This window comes from Nematostella vectensis, chromosome 11 (genome assembly GCF_932526225.1).
Source record: "Nematostella vectensis chromosome 11, jaNemVect1.1, whole genome shotgun sequence".
Classification (NCBI taxonomy): Eukaryota; Metazoa; Cnidaria; class Anthozoa; order Actiniaria; family Edwardsiidae; genus Nematostella; species Nematostella vectensis.
The window spans coordinates 8,442,688-8,459,299 of record NC_064044.1 but is presented as its reverse complement, the minus strand read 5'-3'; the positions used below and the strand labels follow the sequence as shown (position 1 = coordinate 8,459,299).

General features: G+C 39.5%; 3 protein-coding genes across 5 annotated transcripts in view; 1 reads left to right on the top strand and 2 right to left on the bottom strand.

Annotated features, from left to right (window-relative positions):
- The window catches only part of LOC5518363, a 32,581-nt gene extending 24,243 nt beyond the window's left edge, over positions 1 to 8,338 (bottom strand). For 2 of the 3 annotated variants that reach the window (XM_048734760.1, XM_048734761.1), the window contains exons 1-8: positions 7,922 to 8,338; positions 5,702 to 5,809; positions 5,182 to 5,394; positions 4,444 to 4,529; positions 3,508 to 3,669; positions 2,680 to 2,822; positions 1,531 to 1,711; positions 507 to 1,111 (exon numbers count right to left, since the gene is read on the bottom strand). In XM_048734760.1, the coding sequence (XP_048590717.1) occupies positions 507 to 1,111; positions 1,531 to 1,711; positions 2,680 to 2,822; positions 3,508 to 3,669; positions 4,444 to 4,529; positions 5,182 to 5,394; positions 5,702 to 5,809; positions 7,922 to 8,008 (1,585 nt within the window). In that variant the 5' untranslated portion in view covers positions 8,009 to 8,338. The remainder of the gene's footprint in view (positions 1 to 506; positions 1,112 to 1,530; positions 1,712 to 2,679; positions 2,823 to 3,507; positions 3,670 to 4,443; positions 4,530 to 5,181; positions 5,395 to 5,701; positions 5,810 to 7,921) is intronic. The other variant, XM_048734762.1, reaches the window with a different exon arrangement.
- Positions 8,339 to 8,611: 273 nt separating this feature from the next.
- On the top strand, positions 8,612 to 10,978 carry LOC5518352 (cAMP-responsive element-binding protein-like 2). Its single transcript, XM_001638266.3, has 2 exons — positions 8,612 to 9,230; positions 9,786 to 10,978. Exons 1-2 carry the CDS (start codon positions 8,844 to 8,846, stop codon positions 9,873 to 9,875), a joined length of 477 nt encoding a protein of 158 aa, XP_001638316.3. The 5' UTR covers positions 8,612 to 8,843; the 3' UTR covers positions 9,876 to 10,978.
- A 508-nt stretch (positions 10,979 to 11,486) lies between these two features.
- LOC5518374 (zinc finger protein 346) lies at positions 11,487 to 16,584 on the bottom strand. The gene is made up of 4 exons (XM_032363168.2): positions 16,132 to 16,584; positions 13,613 to 14,060; positions 12,818 to 13,072; positions 11,487 to 12,361 (listed from the first exon to the last, which is right to left on the bottom strand). The coding sequence occupies exons 1-4, from the start codon at positions 16,396 to 16,398 to the stop codon at positions 11,979 to 11,981; spliced, it is 1,353 nt and encodes a 450-aa protein (XP_032219059.2). The 5' UTR covers positions 16,399 to 16,584; the 3' UTR covers positions 11,487 to 11,978.
- Positions 16,585 to 16,612: the final 28 nt, after the last annotated feature.

Sequence of the window (16,612 nt, the reverse complement as noted above, 5' to 3'; positions counted from 1 at the left end):
TTAGCTGTGGGACTTTTAGTTTAACAGTCGTGATATGCAAGGAATTGAGTAAATGACATTATCGCAAGACTAGTTATATGAATAAACTATAACACGTTGATATAACACATGATTCACTGTTTGTGCTTTTATGCTTAAACTCTCAAAAGGATAAGAAAAGAAAAACGATTTTGGGGTCAAACCACAATGCAGTCATCTTATTGTCACCTTTTATATGGTTCTCATTTATTTCTTAACAGACAAAGTCGCATAGTTCCAATTCCAACCAGTACATTAATGTTCTTTTAAGGTGTATTTGTTTGTTTGTTTTGGGGCTAGGCTGTTGCCCTCCTTCCACTGTCAGGAGATATGTGACAGCCAAAATCTGTAAATGTACCCCGCTCCATTTATAACTTAGCCCCCCCCCATTACCACCCCTTCCCCCATTACAAGAAAACCGCCCCTGTGTTGTTATTTCGACCGCCAACGCCACAGCCGATCCTCCCTTCTCCCTCCTCGCTCCTCACCTCCATCGTCTTCCCCCATCTCCCAATCTTCCAGAGCCAGCGTCCGCTGCTTCTGCTTGGGTCTGCGGGTAAGGCGGGGCTCCACCCCCCGGGGCTTCACCCTAGGGCTCCCGCCCGCCGCCAGCACACTCGGCGCACTGTGCTTCCTCCCCTCCCGCGCCAGCACCGGCTTCTGGAAGATCCCGCTGAAGGGGTTCTGCGCGTCGCTGAACCCCCCTTCATCCTTGTTATCCGACTCCCGTGTCTCGTACCGGGCCGTGAAATCAAGCTGAAAGGGTGAACCAGACGAGTTCTTTCGTGCGGAGTTGAGCTCCGTTTCGCTGCGGGATTTCCCCTCATCCACGCCGGGGTCCTGATGGGTCGAAAGTCTTTCAGGTATTGATGACGAGCGCTGTGCCTTTGCTTTTGATAGGTCCATGAGCCGTTTGCCCAGAGCGGGCGAGGCTGCGGAAATAATGTCGGATGCCAGCATGGGTGCGCTGGAGCTACGGGCGCTTGGGCGTGGTTCGTAGGAAGGGGTGTGGTCGGTTTCCTCCAGTACTCCCGAGGCGCTGCGACAGCGCTTCTTTTTCTCTTCGCGGACAGTATTTGTATCGATTTCACATCTGAAAAAAAAAAAAGGAATGTGGTAAGCCCTCATACGAACACAAAGAGGCCTAGTCAAATTTGCCATTGACTGCAGATACATTTTTTATATGATGTTTACTGGTACCCGGGGCGTCACAGACAAGTGGGGCCGAAAATGAGCGGGCAAGAGAAAAGAAAAGTATAATTTTATCCTTTTTTACGTCCTCCTAACTTCAGAAGGCCCCAGCGCTCTTGGTTCTCGATCATCCAAAAAAAAAAAAGGAAAACACTGGATGGCCTTACCTGGGTCCCCGAGGGTGCTTAAGGGTAAAGCATTATCCCAGAGGCCCTATGCGCCACCAGGCACGAGGCGGACAGGTGATAGGTAACTATCCCAGAGGGTTACCTGGGTCTCAGAATATTCACAGAAAAGCACTATCCTAGGTGAGTGGTTTACCTGTGGAAGATCTCTGCGAGGAGCGCTATAAGGTTGGGCTTCATGGCTTGCGAGGAATACAAGATATCTTCCAGAGTGAGGACAAGTGCGGAGGTGCAGATGTGCTGACTGCACCGGGACCGGAACAGCTCCACGTTGTGCACCATTTGATCCGTGCTTAACTCGCGGCCAAAGTGGATATCTGGAGTAATAAAAAGACAGTGTGAAGGATGTTATAAGCAAATGTTTGCCGCTGCCGAAATGTGTATAGAAAAAGGGTGTAGCCGATGTTAGGGTAGACATTTCTTAAGGAGGGAAAACGTAGAATTCTTAACAATAATACTGAACATCGAGAGATGTCGACATCTTTAAACGGACTTGATTTTGTTCTCGTTGTATGTTTTTTTACCGACTCACTTAGGCAAACGCCTTTGTCCATCTCATACTACAAACGACCAATCAATATTTCTAGCCCAACAACCTAATCCCTGAGGTCTTTTTGTAACCACGGGGTAGGTTTGGTTGAATAGTATCCCATGTTCCTGAGGTTATCTCACGCCTAAATCTTGAGGAGACAGAGAAACACTAGACAAAACATCGGTATGCGCGAGAATCTTCCTGCTCGCCTTGGTGCCTGGCCTGGAGCCGTAGGAGGCCACAAATAAGATTGCGAGTGCACAATACAGACACATTAAGAAAGCATTGGGGGTGGGGGGATACAGCCACGCCCCAACTGGTCATCTCCTTATATATTTTTTTCAATATTGTGGGGGGGGGGGGGGGCATGCATATGAAAAAAACCGTTATCGTTTTAGGGCTCTGGTACCGAGGAATTTTAGTTTCTTTTCAGAAGCTTTCTCCATTGACTAAAGATGGTCAGAGTCCCTGTTTTTATCTTCTAAATACAATTCACGAGGTTTCCGAAGCACCTGCGGTACGGCAGCCCTAATAATGACACGAATCGTGCAGGTTTTCCAAATAAGGAATATATTAGTTTCCTTATATGGAAGTGGCCGCGTCTGGGAAAAACGACAATTTTTGGCTAAATTCCCTTGATATGCCCCCCGTGCCCACCCCCCTGCTACGCCCTGTAGCCTCTGGCACAAGGGTATACAGTAGTTGGATAGCTGGCCCCTACAAATAGCAAAAAGCAAATAAAACAGGACCCACCCTCAAACTTAATGGCATCTGGATGGTAGAACATGATGATCGCTAAGAGGCACTGGCCATCACTCAGGTCTTTCAACAGATCGTCAATCACAGGGAATAACGACTGAATCTTGGGCTGGAGCTGGTCGCGACGGAACCTGAACCTGTAAAACCGAACAAAAGCTTGAAAGAGCTGCAATGGCTCAGTGGCACATGCTTCGCTTCTCATGCTAGAGGACCCGTGTTCAAGGGTCAGTCAACTTGGGATTTTTTTTCAGGGGTGTAAAATTCATGGCCCTCTACATTTGGGAACTGAAATATTTGTCTTCTTCGACAAGATTAACATTTCTATCTTATCTTTATTGATGTATTTTTTGTGTATCTGTGCATAACTAGCAAAGCTATTAAAATAATCTTAAATAAAATAAACTAAACTAAACTAAAATACAATAAAATAAGCTAGAGTTCCCATTTCTCACACCTCCCGTTAATAAAGTGTGGTGAGAAATAAAATAAACTCAGGTGCATACCAAGGATAGACTAACTGTAGGGAGGTGCGCAGTCTTAAGTATCATATAGAAAAGGCATAGTATTTGAAGACTCCTTAATAAGAAATGACCCATTTTTTGGCCCCAGGGGGATGCACATACACCCTTGCACCCCCCCTGTGTACACCCCCCTCTGTAATGATGCCTGAAGGGCAACACCTTGATTGACAGTATTTACACAGTACATTTCACTCATGATGAGCAGCCTGTATCCACACTGACAAAGTTAACTCAGTCCTCTTTAACCTGTGAAACTCTGATCCTCAAACTGTTTCTGAACCTGCTTTCTTCACCCCCTCACCTTTTGGCCTTGTCTTGGTTCTGCAGCAGCTGTTCGGCATGCTGCTTCTGCTGCTTAAGGTGCGACTCATTCAGTGTGGTGCAGATTTTGTTGACCCAAAGCAGCAGCGCATCCTCCAGATCAAACGGGAGTTCTCGTGATGCATTGAATGATGCAAACCTCCTAGGGATGGACAAAGCGCTGAATGTCAAGGCAAAGCACCTTTGAAAGAGGAGTTATCCATGCCTTTGATAGCCGGCGGAAACAGACGCCTCTAGCCGCTCTCGAAATTTTGCTTTAGTTAGGCTATGCCTTTGAGTAGGTTAAAGGTGCTTCTTTACAGTACTTGTAGCAAAGAAAATATAATAAAAAAATGTAAAAATGTGTTACAAACCATTGAAAATTTGTCTTGTTTCCTTCACCCAAGTGCAATCATAGAAAGGACCCCACTTTGCAGCGAAATAAATGATTTGCAGTGGATCTAGTTGGTTTACGCTATGCAATGTAGAAACATACAGCCTGTCCCAAAACCTAGATGTACTATTTTCAATCCTTTTCTATCTGCTGATGTGAGGTGTTTAAAATACAATTTTGCATTTATCTTTATCCCTTTCAGCACAGCTATGTCATATTCTTATCCGTAGTTCATGTTTCTCATCCTGTGTATGCTACATTGTTGCAATCTATATTATTAAGTGTCCAAGGATCTTCAATTTTTTGGCAGTGCTGATAAAAACTCTCCAAAAGGCATTAGACAGCCACACCTTTTCATTGCTTTCATTCATTCATTTTTATATCATTTTAAATTCAATTCAAATGCAATAAAAATATATTTACACTAACTTTCCCAAATCAGACAATGGAGGCGGATGCTTTCTCATAGTTGGTATTTTGCTAGGATTCCATAATGACACTAAAGTGGAAGGAAAGACAAAGACTGTTTGAAACCTAGCTTACCTGACGGCCTGTACCACTTGCTGAACAGTGATGACCTGTGAGGAGTAAGCTGTCATGAGGGCATCCATCAGCGCAAGGTGGGTCGACTGGATAGAATAGCAAATATGGCACATTTAAGCATTGATGGGACTATTAGTGGCATGAAATGATTATGATCAGCTATGACCATGTCTGCAATTAATGTAATTATTATCAAATGAGAAAGAGAGTAGAAGTATAACTTTATCTGCTAGATTGTGTTATAGTGGGATGACACCCACCAACACAAAGTTTGAATAAAGTTAACCAAAAGCAGGTGTGAATCACAGTTGTATTAACTTGAACTTCAAAACTAGGAGAATTCTGTTACGCTCTGAAGTGCACTCCAGCATTAATTTGTTGCGCTGATTGAAGTTCACATCAATCACACGATACATGTCTTGCATCCTCTTTGGTTTTAATTGGTTTACTTCATAAGACTGTGAAGGTGCTCCATTAGCTGGCATCACATTAAGAGTGATTTAGTTAGTCCTTATAGCAGGAGAGCCATGGGTTCAAGGATTTTGTATACATAAAATCAATTTGACGATCTTTGGCTGGATTAACAAGTTAAACAAGGACCTGAGGTATTAAGGCGAATGTCTGGTCTTAGTCGTCATTCCCCCTAGACTTTTTCAAATTGACAGGAAAAAGTGACTCAAGCCTGTTGAGGGCATAAAAATAGCATTATTAAAAGTATTTGAAGGGCTTTGTGCTTACTTTTCTAAATGGCTTTCTCTGTTGAAGTGCAGAGTCTGTGACAGCGATATCTCCATTCTCCACTACGTAGAATCCGTGCCGTGATAGGGTTTGAATGACAGCCCAATGGCCCATCACAAGGTCCCTACTTTTGAATATGGCATCGCACACCTTGCCGTAAACCTCACCATTGACCAAAAAGTTGATTACTTCTGGCCTAATAGATATCCGTCGCTGGAGGAATAAAAAGTAAAAATTATTTTTTACATACTGTGAAATCTCCAGTTTGTACTGAGACTTATATATGTACATTCCCAAAAGTTTCATTTGGAAATTGAATCAAACTTTTGTGTCTGATGGGTGTTTACTTTCATTAAGTGAGCAGTGAAATCATTCAATTTCTTTATGGTCACAAGCTCAGTTGCTTGGTCAACCAATAAAAATCAGTCATTCTAGGATAACTGAGGTGCCCTCTAGTTGTTTTTTATTGGCTGTTAGCAATATAAGGACCAAAGAAGTCGTCGATGCATATCATTACTACCTCAGAGTCTCTCTGTATGGGGCTTGTCACTTGAGATGGGATATCTTCAAGGCCACCATCCTCTGTAGCACGGAATACTAACCAGTACAAGGAGGCACAGAACTTAGCCTTAAAAGCCAAAACACTAATTAGACAAGATATCAAAATGTAAAATAATAACACAGGTGCTTGGCCTGTTCTTGTGTAGAGGAAGGGAACAGTGGCATAGATTTGTAAAGAAGTCTAAGACTTGGTGATTTTTCAAAAATAGAAGATTTGGATTTTGATTTCAGAGGACTTGGCTAGGACTGGCAGAGAGATTATGTACAAGCATATGTATGTATCATGCTCGAGGATCCAGCATACTTTGAGGGTACTCCCAAAGGTCTGGGGGCGTGACACGTCAGAAGCCTAAGCCAGTTTAAAACTGACTGATGAAATCAAAATTATTTTGATGGAATTAAATAGTTTCTTTCTTTGAGATACCAAAATGGAACGTCAGAAATATGTTCCTTTTCAGTCAGTACACACTAAATCGTTGTCTTATTTTTTATTAAAGTTTGAACTTTTTTGGGAAGAAACGCTGTCATAGACAAAATGTGGAAAGCCTTTGTTTCCTTGAGCATGATGTCTGTATAATGTAAAAAAGTTTAAAGGCCCAGCTGGAGGGGTGTATGTACATGTACATTTAGAATTATTAAAAAAAATCAAAAAAAGTTCCAAAGGGCAAGTGCACAAGGCTGCCAAACAAGCCAGCAACCAGCCAGAGGTCCCCCAGCTACTTCATGTTTTATTGCTGTTTACTTTTTGTCTAATGTTTAAAATGAATAATATTTTTTGAGATTTCGCTTCAAGCCTCTCACAACCAGCAACTTTTGTCAGTTGGGGTTTCCATTGGACCTCCGGAAGTAAACTAGTGACAATGTGGCTTTTACCCCGCAAACCCCAAAACAGCCTATAGGCCTGGGTTCTGTGATTCTTCAAAAAGAGAACCCTCTCAGACAACACACCCTGTACAGTGCACCCTACGCAAGACCTCCACTCGTTCTCTTATCAGTAAATTGTCTACACTATGGGTTCATTCACATTACCAGAGCTAGGTAAATATCTAATTATTTCTGCTCTGAAGAAGTCATATTAAAGACGAAAATTTGGCATAGTCGATTACCAGTTTTTGGTGTATTTCAAGTTATCATCATGATAACTCGTGAAGAGCTATCAGAAAAAATCAATTTCCCTTCAGTGATACATTTATCAGAGATTAATAAAAGATGTCTTGACATGTGTGCACAGCACTCCGTCAATTCTTATAATTCACATGTTAAAACATGATATTTGCTTTTTTTGTTCATCTGTGGCTGTATGTGTTGGTTGTTGGTGTGCTAAGCACACACCATTTCTGGATTAGCTTGCACATGCAAGTTATCATTTTCAAAGGTTAAAGAATATACTGCACAGGCGTTTTTTTTAATGGCAGCCAAAAAATAGATTGAAGCCTTTAATCTTTACAATACACTATGCTTAAGTGAAAAAAAGAATAATACATCTCAAAAAAGGGAGAAATATTCTGTAAGTGTCATTATCTCTTGAAGAGATTGTTTGATTGATAGAGGTCAATCAAAGATATTTATAGAACTCATTAGCAGAATAATACATGGACATATATGAATGGTATTTTTGTACAAGAATTAAAAATACAAAGAAAACTGTCAAAGGAAGTTAACGTTGTTAACACTGTTTTGAATTTGAATTGATATAGTTCGTCTAAAAGCCATGGCAGTGAAAACATTTTCACAAGATTAGGCCACACCAAAGATGAATATAACTTTACCAAATTGGAAGACCACGTTTAAAGATGAATGTATATATACTGTCTCCGAATATTTTGAAAGGCAATGGGAGTGAAGCCTTGTATTTGATGAGTTTCGCTATCTTTAATATAACATATTAAATCATAGCGTTGATCTAGCAAAACGAACTGATGCCGTGTGATAATCGCCAAAAACACAAAAGAAAAATACTTAGACAAGCAGAAATCACTATAACAAAGCGATAATTCCTTGACGTTTCGCTATAATATAGGATCAAATATATAGTCTATCTATCAACGCTCAGGATCCATGACGTTATTTGTTAATGCTAATAACAAACAAGGTCAGTCATTATCGATGCGAGGTGTGAAAGTACAGGGCATTTACTATGAGCTACACAAAATTCCACAACTACACAAAAGCAACTCACCTCAAAAGGGTCATAGTTTATGAGTGCCGTGACTCGAATGGGAATCTTGTCAACTTCGAGATCGTCGAGGGGTTCTTTAGAGGTCATAATAATTGTTGAATAACCGCAGAATCTAATTTATATCAGAAGTCTGCCATTTCGGCCCAAACTATTCGCGAAGTCTGCCATAATACCGGTGTCTTCACATCTGCCATCAAGAATTGTCGAGTGAAACTTTGCGGCGAGCCACTAAAGAAACACCTCTTATTCGTCAGCTCCCATTTCATTCCTTAGCAAAAGAACCCAACAATGATTGCACTTTCTAGCAAAGTCCACTTACAGTATAAAAAGTACGTCAAAACATCAACCAGTATTTTGTTTATGTTGAAAACTCCGGAGCCACATTCGAAACATTCAAATTTAGAGCCACCAGACATGCGCAGTCAAGCGCTACAAAATATAGTCCCTAAACGGGACTAAATTCAAAGGTGCTGTATTCTGGGACTGAATTTTGCCCCCGGCTAAGAAGGGACGAAAAGTTATTTATGGGACTTACGTACTGAATAGTCACATGACTGTCACAAGTTATAAGGCTAAATACACAACACTGACTCTGATTGGCTGCTAGACCCATTTCGCGGGAATATGACGCACGGGGGTTACAAATATTTGCACGTAGGTTTGTTATTAGATATCGAATGAGCCAATCGGACCTAAAAATAGGAATATATGATTGACAAGTTCTTCGATTTCCATTGTCTATCCAGAATTTCTTATCAAGCACCGTAGAAACCACTGTATTGTTATGTTGTCGTCGATTTCATTACATCATAATGTTTTGGTTCTCTAGAACTACCGGATAGCTGGCGTTTTCGCACGAATTTACACTCTCTGTTAAACCAAGTGCAAAATCGAACAAAGAGAGACAAAATAAGACAATTGGATGGCCTCAACGTCTTCCCAAGTTATGGAGGAAGTTTCTTCGTACGAGGAGGAAATTTTAAGAAAATTTAACCATATTGGACAAGACGAAGAACGGCCATTTTGGAAACGTGGCCGAAGACGAGTAAAGCACGACAGTTTTTCGTCTGTGGATAGCAATTCCTCCATCGAATCGCCACATTCGCCTAAAATCACCTCACCCCGTAAATTGGAGGGAAAAAAGAGAGGCAGAAAGCCCTCGCAAATAGACTTAGAAGCAAAACTTGAGCGCAGTCGCCAATCTGCTAGAGAGTGTCGGGCGCGCAAGAAGCTTCGCTACAAATGCTTGGAGGACACTGTAACGAGAAAAGAGAGCGAAGTATCAAAACTGCGCCAAGAGCTGGACATGGTGAGTAGTATTTTACAGACCTGCCATTTGGGGGAAAACAGGAAATATCTTGTTTTAAAACAACCAATCTCCGAGTCAGAAAAAGATAGACGTTTAACTGAAGCTTGGAAACTTGCTTGTTATCCGTCGTACGTTTAAATTACCTCCGTTCCATTTATATCGGTAGTGTTTGTTGTTGTGCACATATTATTGTTATGAAATATAATGTTTCCACTTAAAGTTCAACAAACCACAGTTCTGGAAAATATTTTTGTGTGTGGTTAAAGAAGGGGACTTTCTGTGTTGTGTCACAAAAAAAAAAAAGAGACACATAATTTTTGGACTATATATTTTGCTTTCCCAAATTCTTGCAGGTATTACAAAAATCCAAAAAAAAAGTTGTAGGCAAGGGGTAGGGAATGGTATTCACTTTTTTAAGAGTGATTGTGTACCCTGAAAAAATCCAAGTTGATAGATTCCAAAGTTGCAAATAGGAGTAAATGAGCCATTGTTATGTATCTTACATAAGGTTCTAGAGCTTGTATATACTCAGTTGTAATATTAATGTGATTTCAGTATGTCCGCTGGTGCAAAGCCATCGACCAGGGAGTCTATCCTAAAGAGTTGCTCAAGTTCTTGAAGACTGAGAAGACTAAGAGTGGATAAGAGGAAGTGGATCACATGGTTTCCATGGTGGCATGGTGCAATCGCACAGTCTGCCACCTCACTGATGTCTGTGCAGCCTTGTATGCGTTGCCCCACTACTGGGCCACCACTTTAATTAAGATCCTCAAGTGCTTTCCAGAATGTTAGGTATACATACTAAGCCAGAAAATAAAATAAATTGTTAGCACCCATCCATCATAACATTTCCAGGTCAGTCCCTTTTTTGACTTGACACTTTCTATAACCATTCCTAAAGGGAGTAAACAGTGAATGCTGACAGAACACCAAATACATCAGATGGGTGTGGGTGTTCTAGAATAAAACACCCAACTTTTGCTTTATTTCAATATTTTTTTCCTGCAAGGAATAAATTGATTGTGAGAACATCTAATTTGATATGATGGATTTAGAGTGAGCTACTTATTTACAACACAAACAAGTCAAGGCCCATAGGGTTGAGACAGTAAAAAAGTACTTTTTTATCTGGCCATATCTAATGTCTTTTTGATATGATAAGCATAACAACTGCAAAAAAAAAATAAGGTAAAAGCTAAACCCTAGTACAGTGTTTATATACTTTCTTAAATAACACAGCTGTACAGTGTTATATGCAGCTACAGATTATCCATGCTTTGGAATGTACAAAGCCAGAGCTTAAGGAATATAATGTTAGCATCCAATGGATAGGAAGGTAGATTATGCAAAATCTGGACAGCATGTTGACTGAGATTTTGACCTTGGTCGATTGTAAGACTAGATCCACAAATGCTTGAAGTAACATAACTCTCTACCATTTACCTATTGCAGACAATTGTGGTTTAGAACAGTATTTGTCGTCATAAAATGTTTTACTGAATATGGATCAAACATTAGCCATACAAAGATTTACAGCTGCTAAACTGTTGTATGCAAACTTATGGCAGTTTATATAACGTGCTTTCAAACAGCTTTGGTTGCTGAGGTACACATTGTACTGTAATTTTCCAGTGCAAGTAAAATCTGTCCCTATCTGCAAATTGTAATTGTCTATATAATATTATTGTTTAGCCAAAACATGTAGAGCCTTGACTCTGATTGTGTGAAACAATAAATTAATGAAAATATTTGCTGTTGCATCTATGTATTTTTTACTACTAGAATTTACTGAACTCTATGTTGACATGTAACCACATAAGTGAAAAGTAAACCAGACCATGAAGTAGCCTGCAAAGCAAGCCCTCTAAAAGCTCCCGGAAAAGCAGTTTTTCCGGACGTAGTGCTCGGCCAAAAATGTGAGATTGGGGTGAAGGCCCCAATATCTGCTTGCTATCGCCACCATTTGATCAACAGCTCATCAGCTGTTGTGTTGGATTTGAGGCTAAATGTGTCCCACGAGTGGTGGCCTAACTTCCAACAAGGTAGCCAATAAGGTTATGGATCAAGTTTTCTAAGATAAAAGACCATCTTTTGCCTACTACATAGCTGTTTCCCCAATAACACCATCTAAGACCTTCATGCAGGCCAATGCTTGGGGAAGCCCAAAGGTGGTTTTCAGTAGCTTATGAAGCAAATAGAGATGGTCAAAAGAGAGAAAAGAAATATTTATGGTGATAAAGGAAATGGGAAACACTATCACCTTTGAACCAGAGATAACTTTATTGTATCAATGTTTATCATGCCAATTCCTCAAAGGTCATCATCACATTTACTAATGTTTGTAAACATTTTTCCAATATACTGTGTACAGTCGATTGACAAAAGGTTGTCATCAACCGGCTTTGCAACTACGCGCTTAGCTGCATATATAAGCCACTGCATAACTTCAGACTTAGACGGTGTAGCGGTTGCTAATATATGCAGCTAGGCACTTCAGTGGTTTTTACCCATGCTTACATGCGGGTTTGTCGCGTAGTCGCAAAGCCGGTTGATGACAACCTTTTGTCAAACAACTGTATTCTCTTTTCTCCATATTATACAGGGGTACATCTGGGGACCAATATAAAATTCATACATTAAAAATCTGAAGACTCCCCCCCCCCTGAAACAATGTTTTATGCCTACAAGAAGCCTGTAAAATTCTACGGAAGTAAAAGCTGGATATTACAATAAAAACATCCTTATACTTCAGAAGATTTGCATATAATTGTTTGGTGTCCACTGTCCATGAGATACACATGGAGTCTGTCCAGGAGATATGGTACCAGCTGAACTATATGATAAAGTACAAGTCTGATGATTGAGTTGATTTCCTGGAAAACTAGGCGCATTACTCTGGACATCATTAGTAGAGGTTGTTTCTGAAGACATAATTCCTTGAAATCTCATTGTTGGAGTGCTGTTTTTCGTTATTACTGGACTGTCATTGTTTCCTGGTGTGTTGGTGTTTTGTAGATTTAAAGGTAGCTCATTTGCACATGCCAGGAATGTGTTGGGTTCTGGTTTGTCAGGCTTTACAAAGCTTGAGAACAGAGGTGGTATTTTTCCTTGGGTTATCAAGCTTTTGTTAACTAGAAACAATAAAAACAAGTCACCAAGGAGGTATTTGGGAATATAAAAATAACCTACGCATTTAAAGTTACCGCAGTTACTGCCACCTCAAAGATTCTATTATTTCAAATAAGATTCTATTATTACACATGCTGTAACATGGCTTTAAATCTAATTTATCAATAGCATTACATTTATTTTAGCAGTACATTTATTTTTTATTTTAATTGTTTGTTTCTTCCAATCAGCAGCTAACTCTACAAGAAATATGGAAGCAAGAAATATTGGAGGGAGGGGGGGGGGGGATTCTGTACCTTCCGATCAGCAGCTAACTCTACAATAATGTAGTTTGTTTATTGGAAACAGTGGAAGCAAGAGGGGGGAGGGGGGGTTACATCTCCTGTCTATTAAACCAAGTCCAATATCACTGCTCACTTTTTTAGCCAGCATTTATTTTGCAATAAAGGTAAACTTACCTGATGCCCCTTTGTTCTTGTTATTTTTCCTTTTTGCACCACCTTTTAAACCATCTCTGTGCCTGGCACTGGTCATGTGTTGCTCCATCTGTTTGATGGAATTCATGCTGATGTCACAGTCTTGGCAGTAGTACTGGCCCATTTTAGTCCCCCCTGGACTAAGAGCTTGGCAGCTTGGAGTAAGGGGGGACTGCTGTGATGCTTTGGTCAGTAGTGTTGTGGCAAGCTTCTTGTAGCGATGCCCTTCCCAGGTAGCTGTTCAAAAGATAAGACTTAGTTGTAATGGTTTAAGGGGAGTATGGAGAAGGTACTACTTGGGGGTTCAATCCAGTGAAAGGGATAGGGGTGTTCAAGTTTTGAGGCTCTGGGAATAGGGGTGGGGTATTATAAAAATGACAGGTCTTCCAGTTTAACTGTCCTTATCTAGAGAAAAAAAATAACCCCTAGTTTAAAAAGTGGAGCCTCAAGTACCGATGTCTTATCAAATCCCTTTCAAAACTATTATATGATTCTCCAGACAAGGCAGACCTTTAAACAAAATGTAAAACTTTATGATTTTTGTCCTTGTCCAGAAAGATACAAAGCTGCCTTACCAGAGATTAAAAAAAATGTTTGCTAGATCAATTGCTGATTAACGTACCCATGACTTTACCCCCCCCCCCTTCTCTAAAGCTACAGTAAAAACTTGCATAATAAAACCTAGAGATTAAGAGCCTACAGGCTGAATTTTGACAGGCTGAAAATTTACAATAGCAGGGAAAAGGGCCTAATTTCACAGACAAAGTCACCATATACCTGACTCCCCTGGGGTAGGGGGTGGGGGAGGCTGGGCTTTCCCCACAACAATTTTATGTCTCAGTCCAAGTAAGTGCTGCGACATCTGCTTTTGAGAGTTCAATGTGATATTACATGGTTCACATGTGTACAGCTGTGTTTTAACATTCTTGCCCAGTTTGATGTTTTTCACATTTTTGACTTCTTGGTGAGTCATGGCATCGGCTTCTTCAAGCAATTTATCAAACTCTTCCTCTTCCTTTGTTTTCTTAAATTTTGGCTGCATGTTGTATAGGTCCACCTGTGTGAGGTGGGCCTTCCCGCTGTAGTGAGAGTCTGCCTGTACTCTGGAGTTGAACCATTTCTTGCACAGGGGACAGTGCGTGTCTGGGTCTAAATGGGAGCCAGGTTTGGGTTTTGGAGGTTTGAGATGAGGGGTGAAAGGCTTGGCTGGTTTAGGGGGTTGGGTCTGAAGAAAAATAAAACACCATTAAAATTTAACTTAACTGTAAGATAATGCACATAGCTTCTTTGGATTTTTCTTTTGTTTGCCACTTTCTTGTAGTCAGGCTGGCCATCTATTATACAATATGTTAGGTAAATTTAACAAAATTTAAAATTAAAAGGAAAAAAACATTTTTATTGGCTTTTATGTACAGTGTATACAATTGAGGTTAATTTTTTTTAGGTAAAATAAAATAAAAAAACAGTGGGTATTAACAGTGCAATGTTACATTCATAACTGTATATATAGAGTTCTCACTAAAGCTGTTGCCTTCAATGACCAATAATCAAATGCAAACACCTGCCACAAATCTTAAGATAGCAGATATTTACCCTATGTTTTTAATATCAGCCTATGGGAGCGACTCTGCTAAACAAATAATCCTCATAATTAACTGTAGACAAATGTCCAGCAAGTAAGCACTTATATGCTCGGCAGAATATCATGAATATTTCCAATGGCAACAATAATTTTTCAATAGGTCCCACTAGTGTTTTAGAAACTTTTTAAGAAACTAAAAAAGGCATTCTTATGTACAGTAACCAAATATGAGGGTGTTAACATCATATTGGTATGTGTCCACCAATGGTCTACAAAATAAAACATGAAATAAAAATAATGCACTTTTACCATTTGTCACACAGCACCTTTAAGCACATCTAAGTTTGCATGAGAAAGATAAATATTGTTGTTGCTGGTTGGTTTGTCAGTATAATAAACAGTAGGTGCTTTCTTTGGGTGACCCAATAAGACAACAGCACATAATGACCCTCAGGTACCCCCTTAGGGGCCATGCTGAGAACCCAGCATAGGTAATCAGCGTGGCGTCAGTCATTCAAGGACTAAGTGATTATTTTGAGCCATTACATTATGTAAGCAAATGCTGGAAGCCAACCCTAGGAAAATGAGGATAATAGTGCATGATTCTTTTATAATTTTCAAAGATGTTTCATTTTCAAACAGAACACCTTCAATAAAACACATTGTTAAGGTGTCTTTAGGGTAAAAAAAAGTGATTAACTTGAGCTTCCTTTTTGTTAGCAGTTGCTTATAAGCTTCTTTGAGAACACCAATCACATCAGAACAAAACTTCAACACAATTCTTTATCAGTTTTCAAAGCTGTGTCAGTCTTCCCACATAACACTTGCTAAACACATACATTGTTAGAAGCCGTCATCACAAAAATGTGATGATCAAAGTTCTCCACTAACTGGAATATTTTAGAGATCTTATCAGTGAATAACCAAATGCTGGCATGTTTGCTTTAAAAACATGTTTTGCTGCACTGATTGTCACTGTTTATTAAACATTAAAAAAAGTTTACAGTGTAGATGATTTGTACAGTATGTTTGCTTTCATGGTTTTCTAAAACGAAATGAAAACATCATAGTAATTAAGTTAATAATTAATTTGTGGTAAATTATTGAATAAGCTTTAACCTGATAAACCAAATAGAGACAATAAGGAATTAAAATTCTGCAGCTTTGCTGACTGAGGATGTATCTCGACGACAGTGAAATACATTAGGGCTATGTCTAAAAGACTTTAGTGGTTTAGGGTTTAAATAGAGTATAATAAACTTTAATTAAATAGTTTCACTTGAATTCATAAAATAAAGTCTTTAAAACGGCGATTTGGGAATCAAAACATTTTTTCGTTTGTCTTGGCTAAAATATTATTTAGTTGTTTTTTTCAATTGTAGTTAATAAAAGGTAAAATATGATAAGTTACTAAGCTCGTGTATTGTTTACTTTTGTCATTTTTATCAACGATCTTATTCGGAAAAAAAATCTTATATTAAATATTCAAAGCCAAGCGTTATAAAAAAAATTAGTTCTACAAATATCAAAATGAACCGATCTTGTGTTATTCAAACTTCCGTATTTTTCCCTCTGTTTTGACTATCTTTCGGACACAAGACAAGGGAACAGTTTGGTATCACTGACTAAGCATGTTATGTTATGAATAACACATACTTTAAATTCCCACAGAATACCTTAAAAGCCCTTTAATCTTAAAGCACAATGTCCTTACCACCTCCGAAACTTGTTCAAGAACTCGTACTTTCCCAAGATGTGCTTTCCCTTGGAAATGTTGAAACGCCTGACTCGCAGAGTTTAACTCGACATGACAAATTTCGCAAATGTATAGCTTGTTATCGGAGGGGGCTTTTCGCTTGGTTCCCTTTTTGACTTGAACAGCAGGTTCGGGAGATTGTTCTATTGGTTTTGTAGGATTTTCGGATTGAGAAGTTGGGGAAGTGTCCGTTTTTTGGGGGGAAACTTCTGGAGTTGCATCCATCTCTACAAAAGACAAGTCCAAGACTTCTAGGTCAACAAATTGGTCACGCGCATGGGCAACGCGCGAACTCTAAAAGTCCGCTGACCAAATAATGCCTATTTTTGTTCGAACTGAAAGAGAAAATCCGAAGCGGGGTGTTAAATGAATATTTAACCACAATTCTATATTATATTTGTTATGTTTATCTATTTTTTTTTAATGACTGAATTTGTTT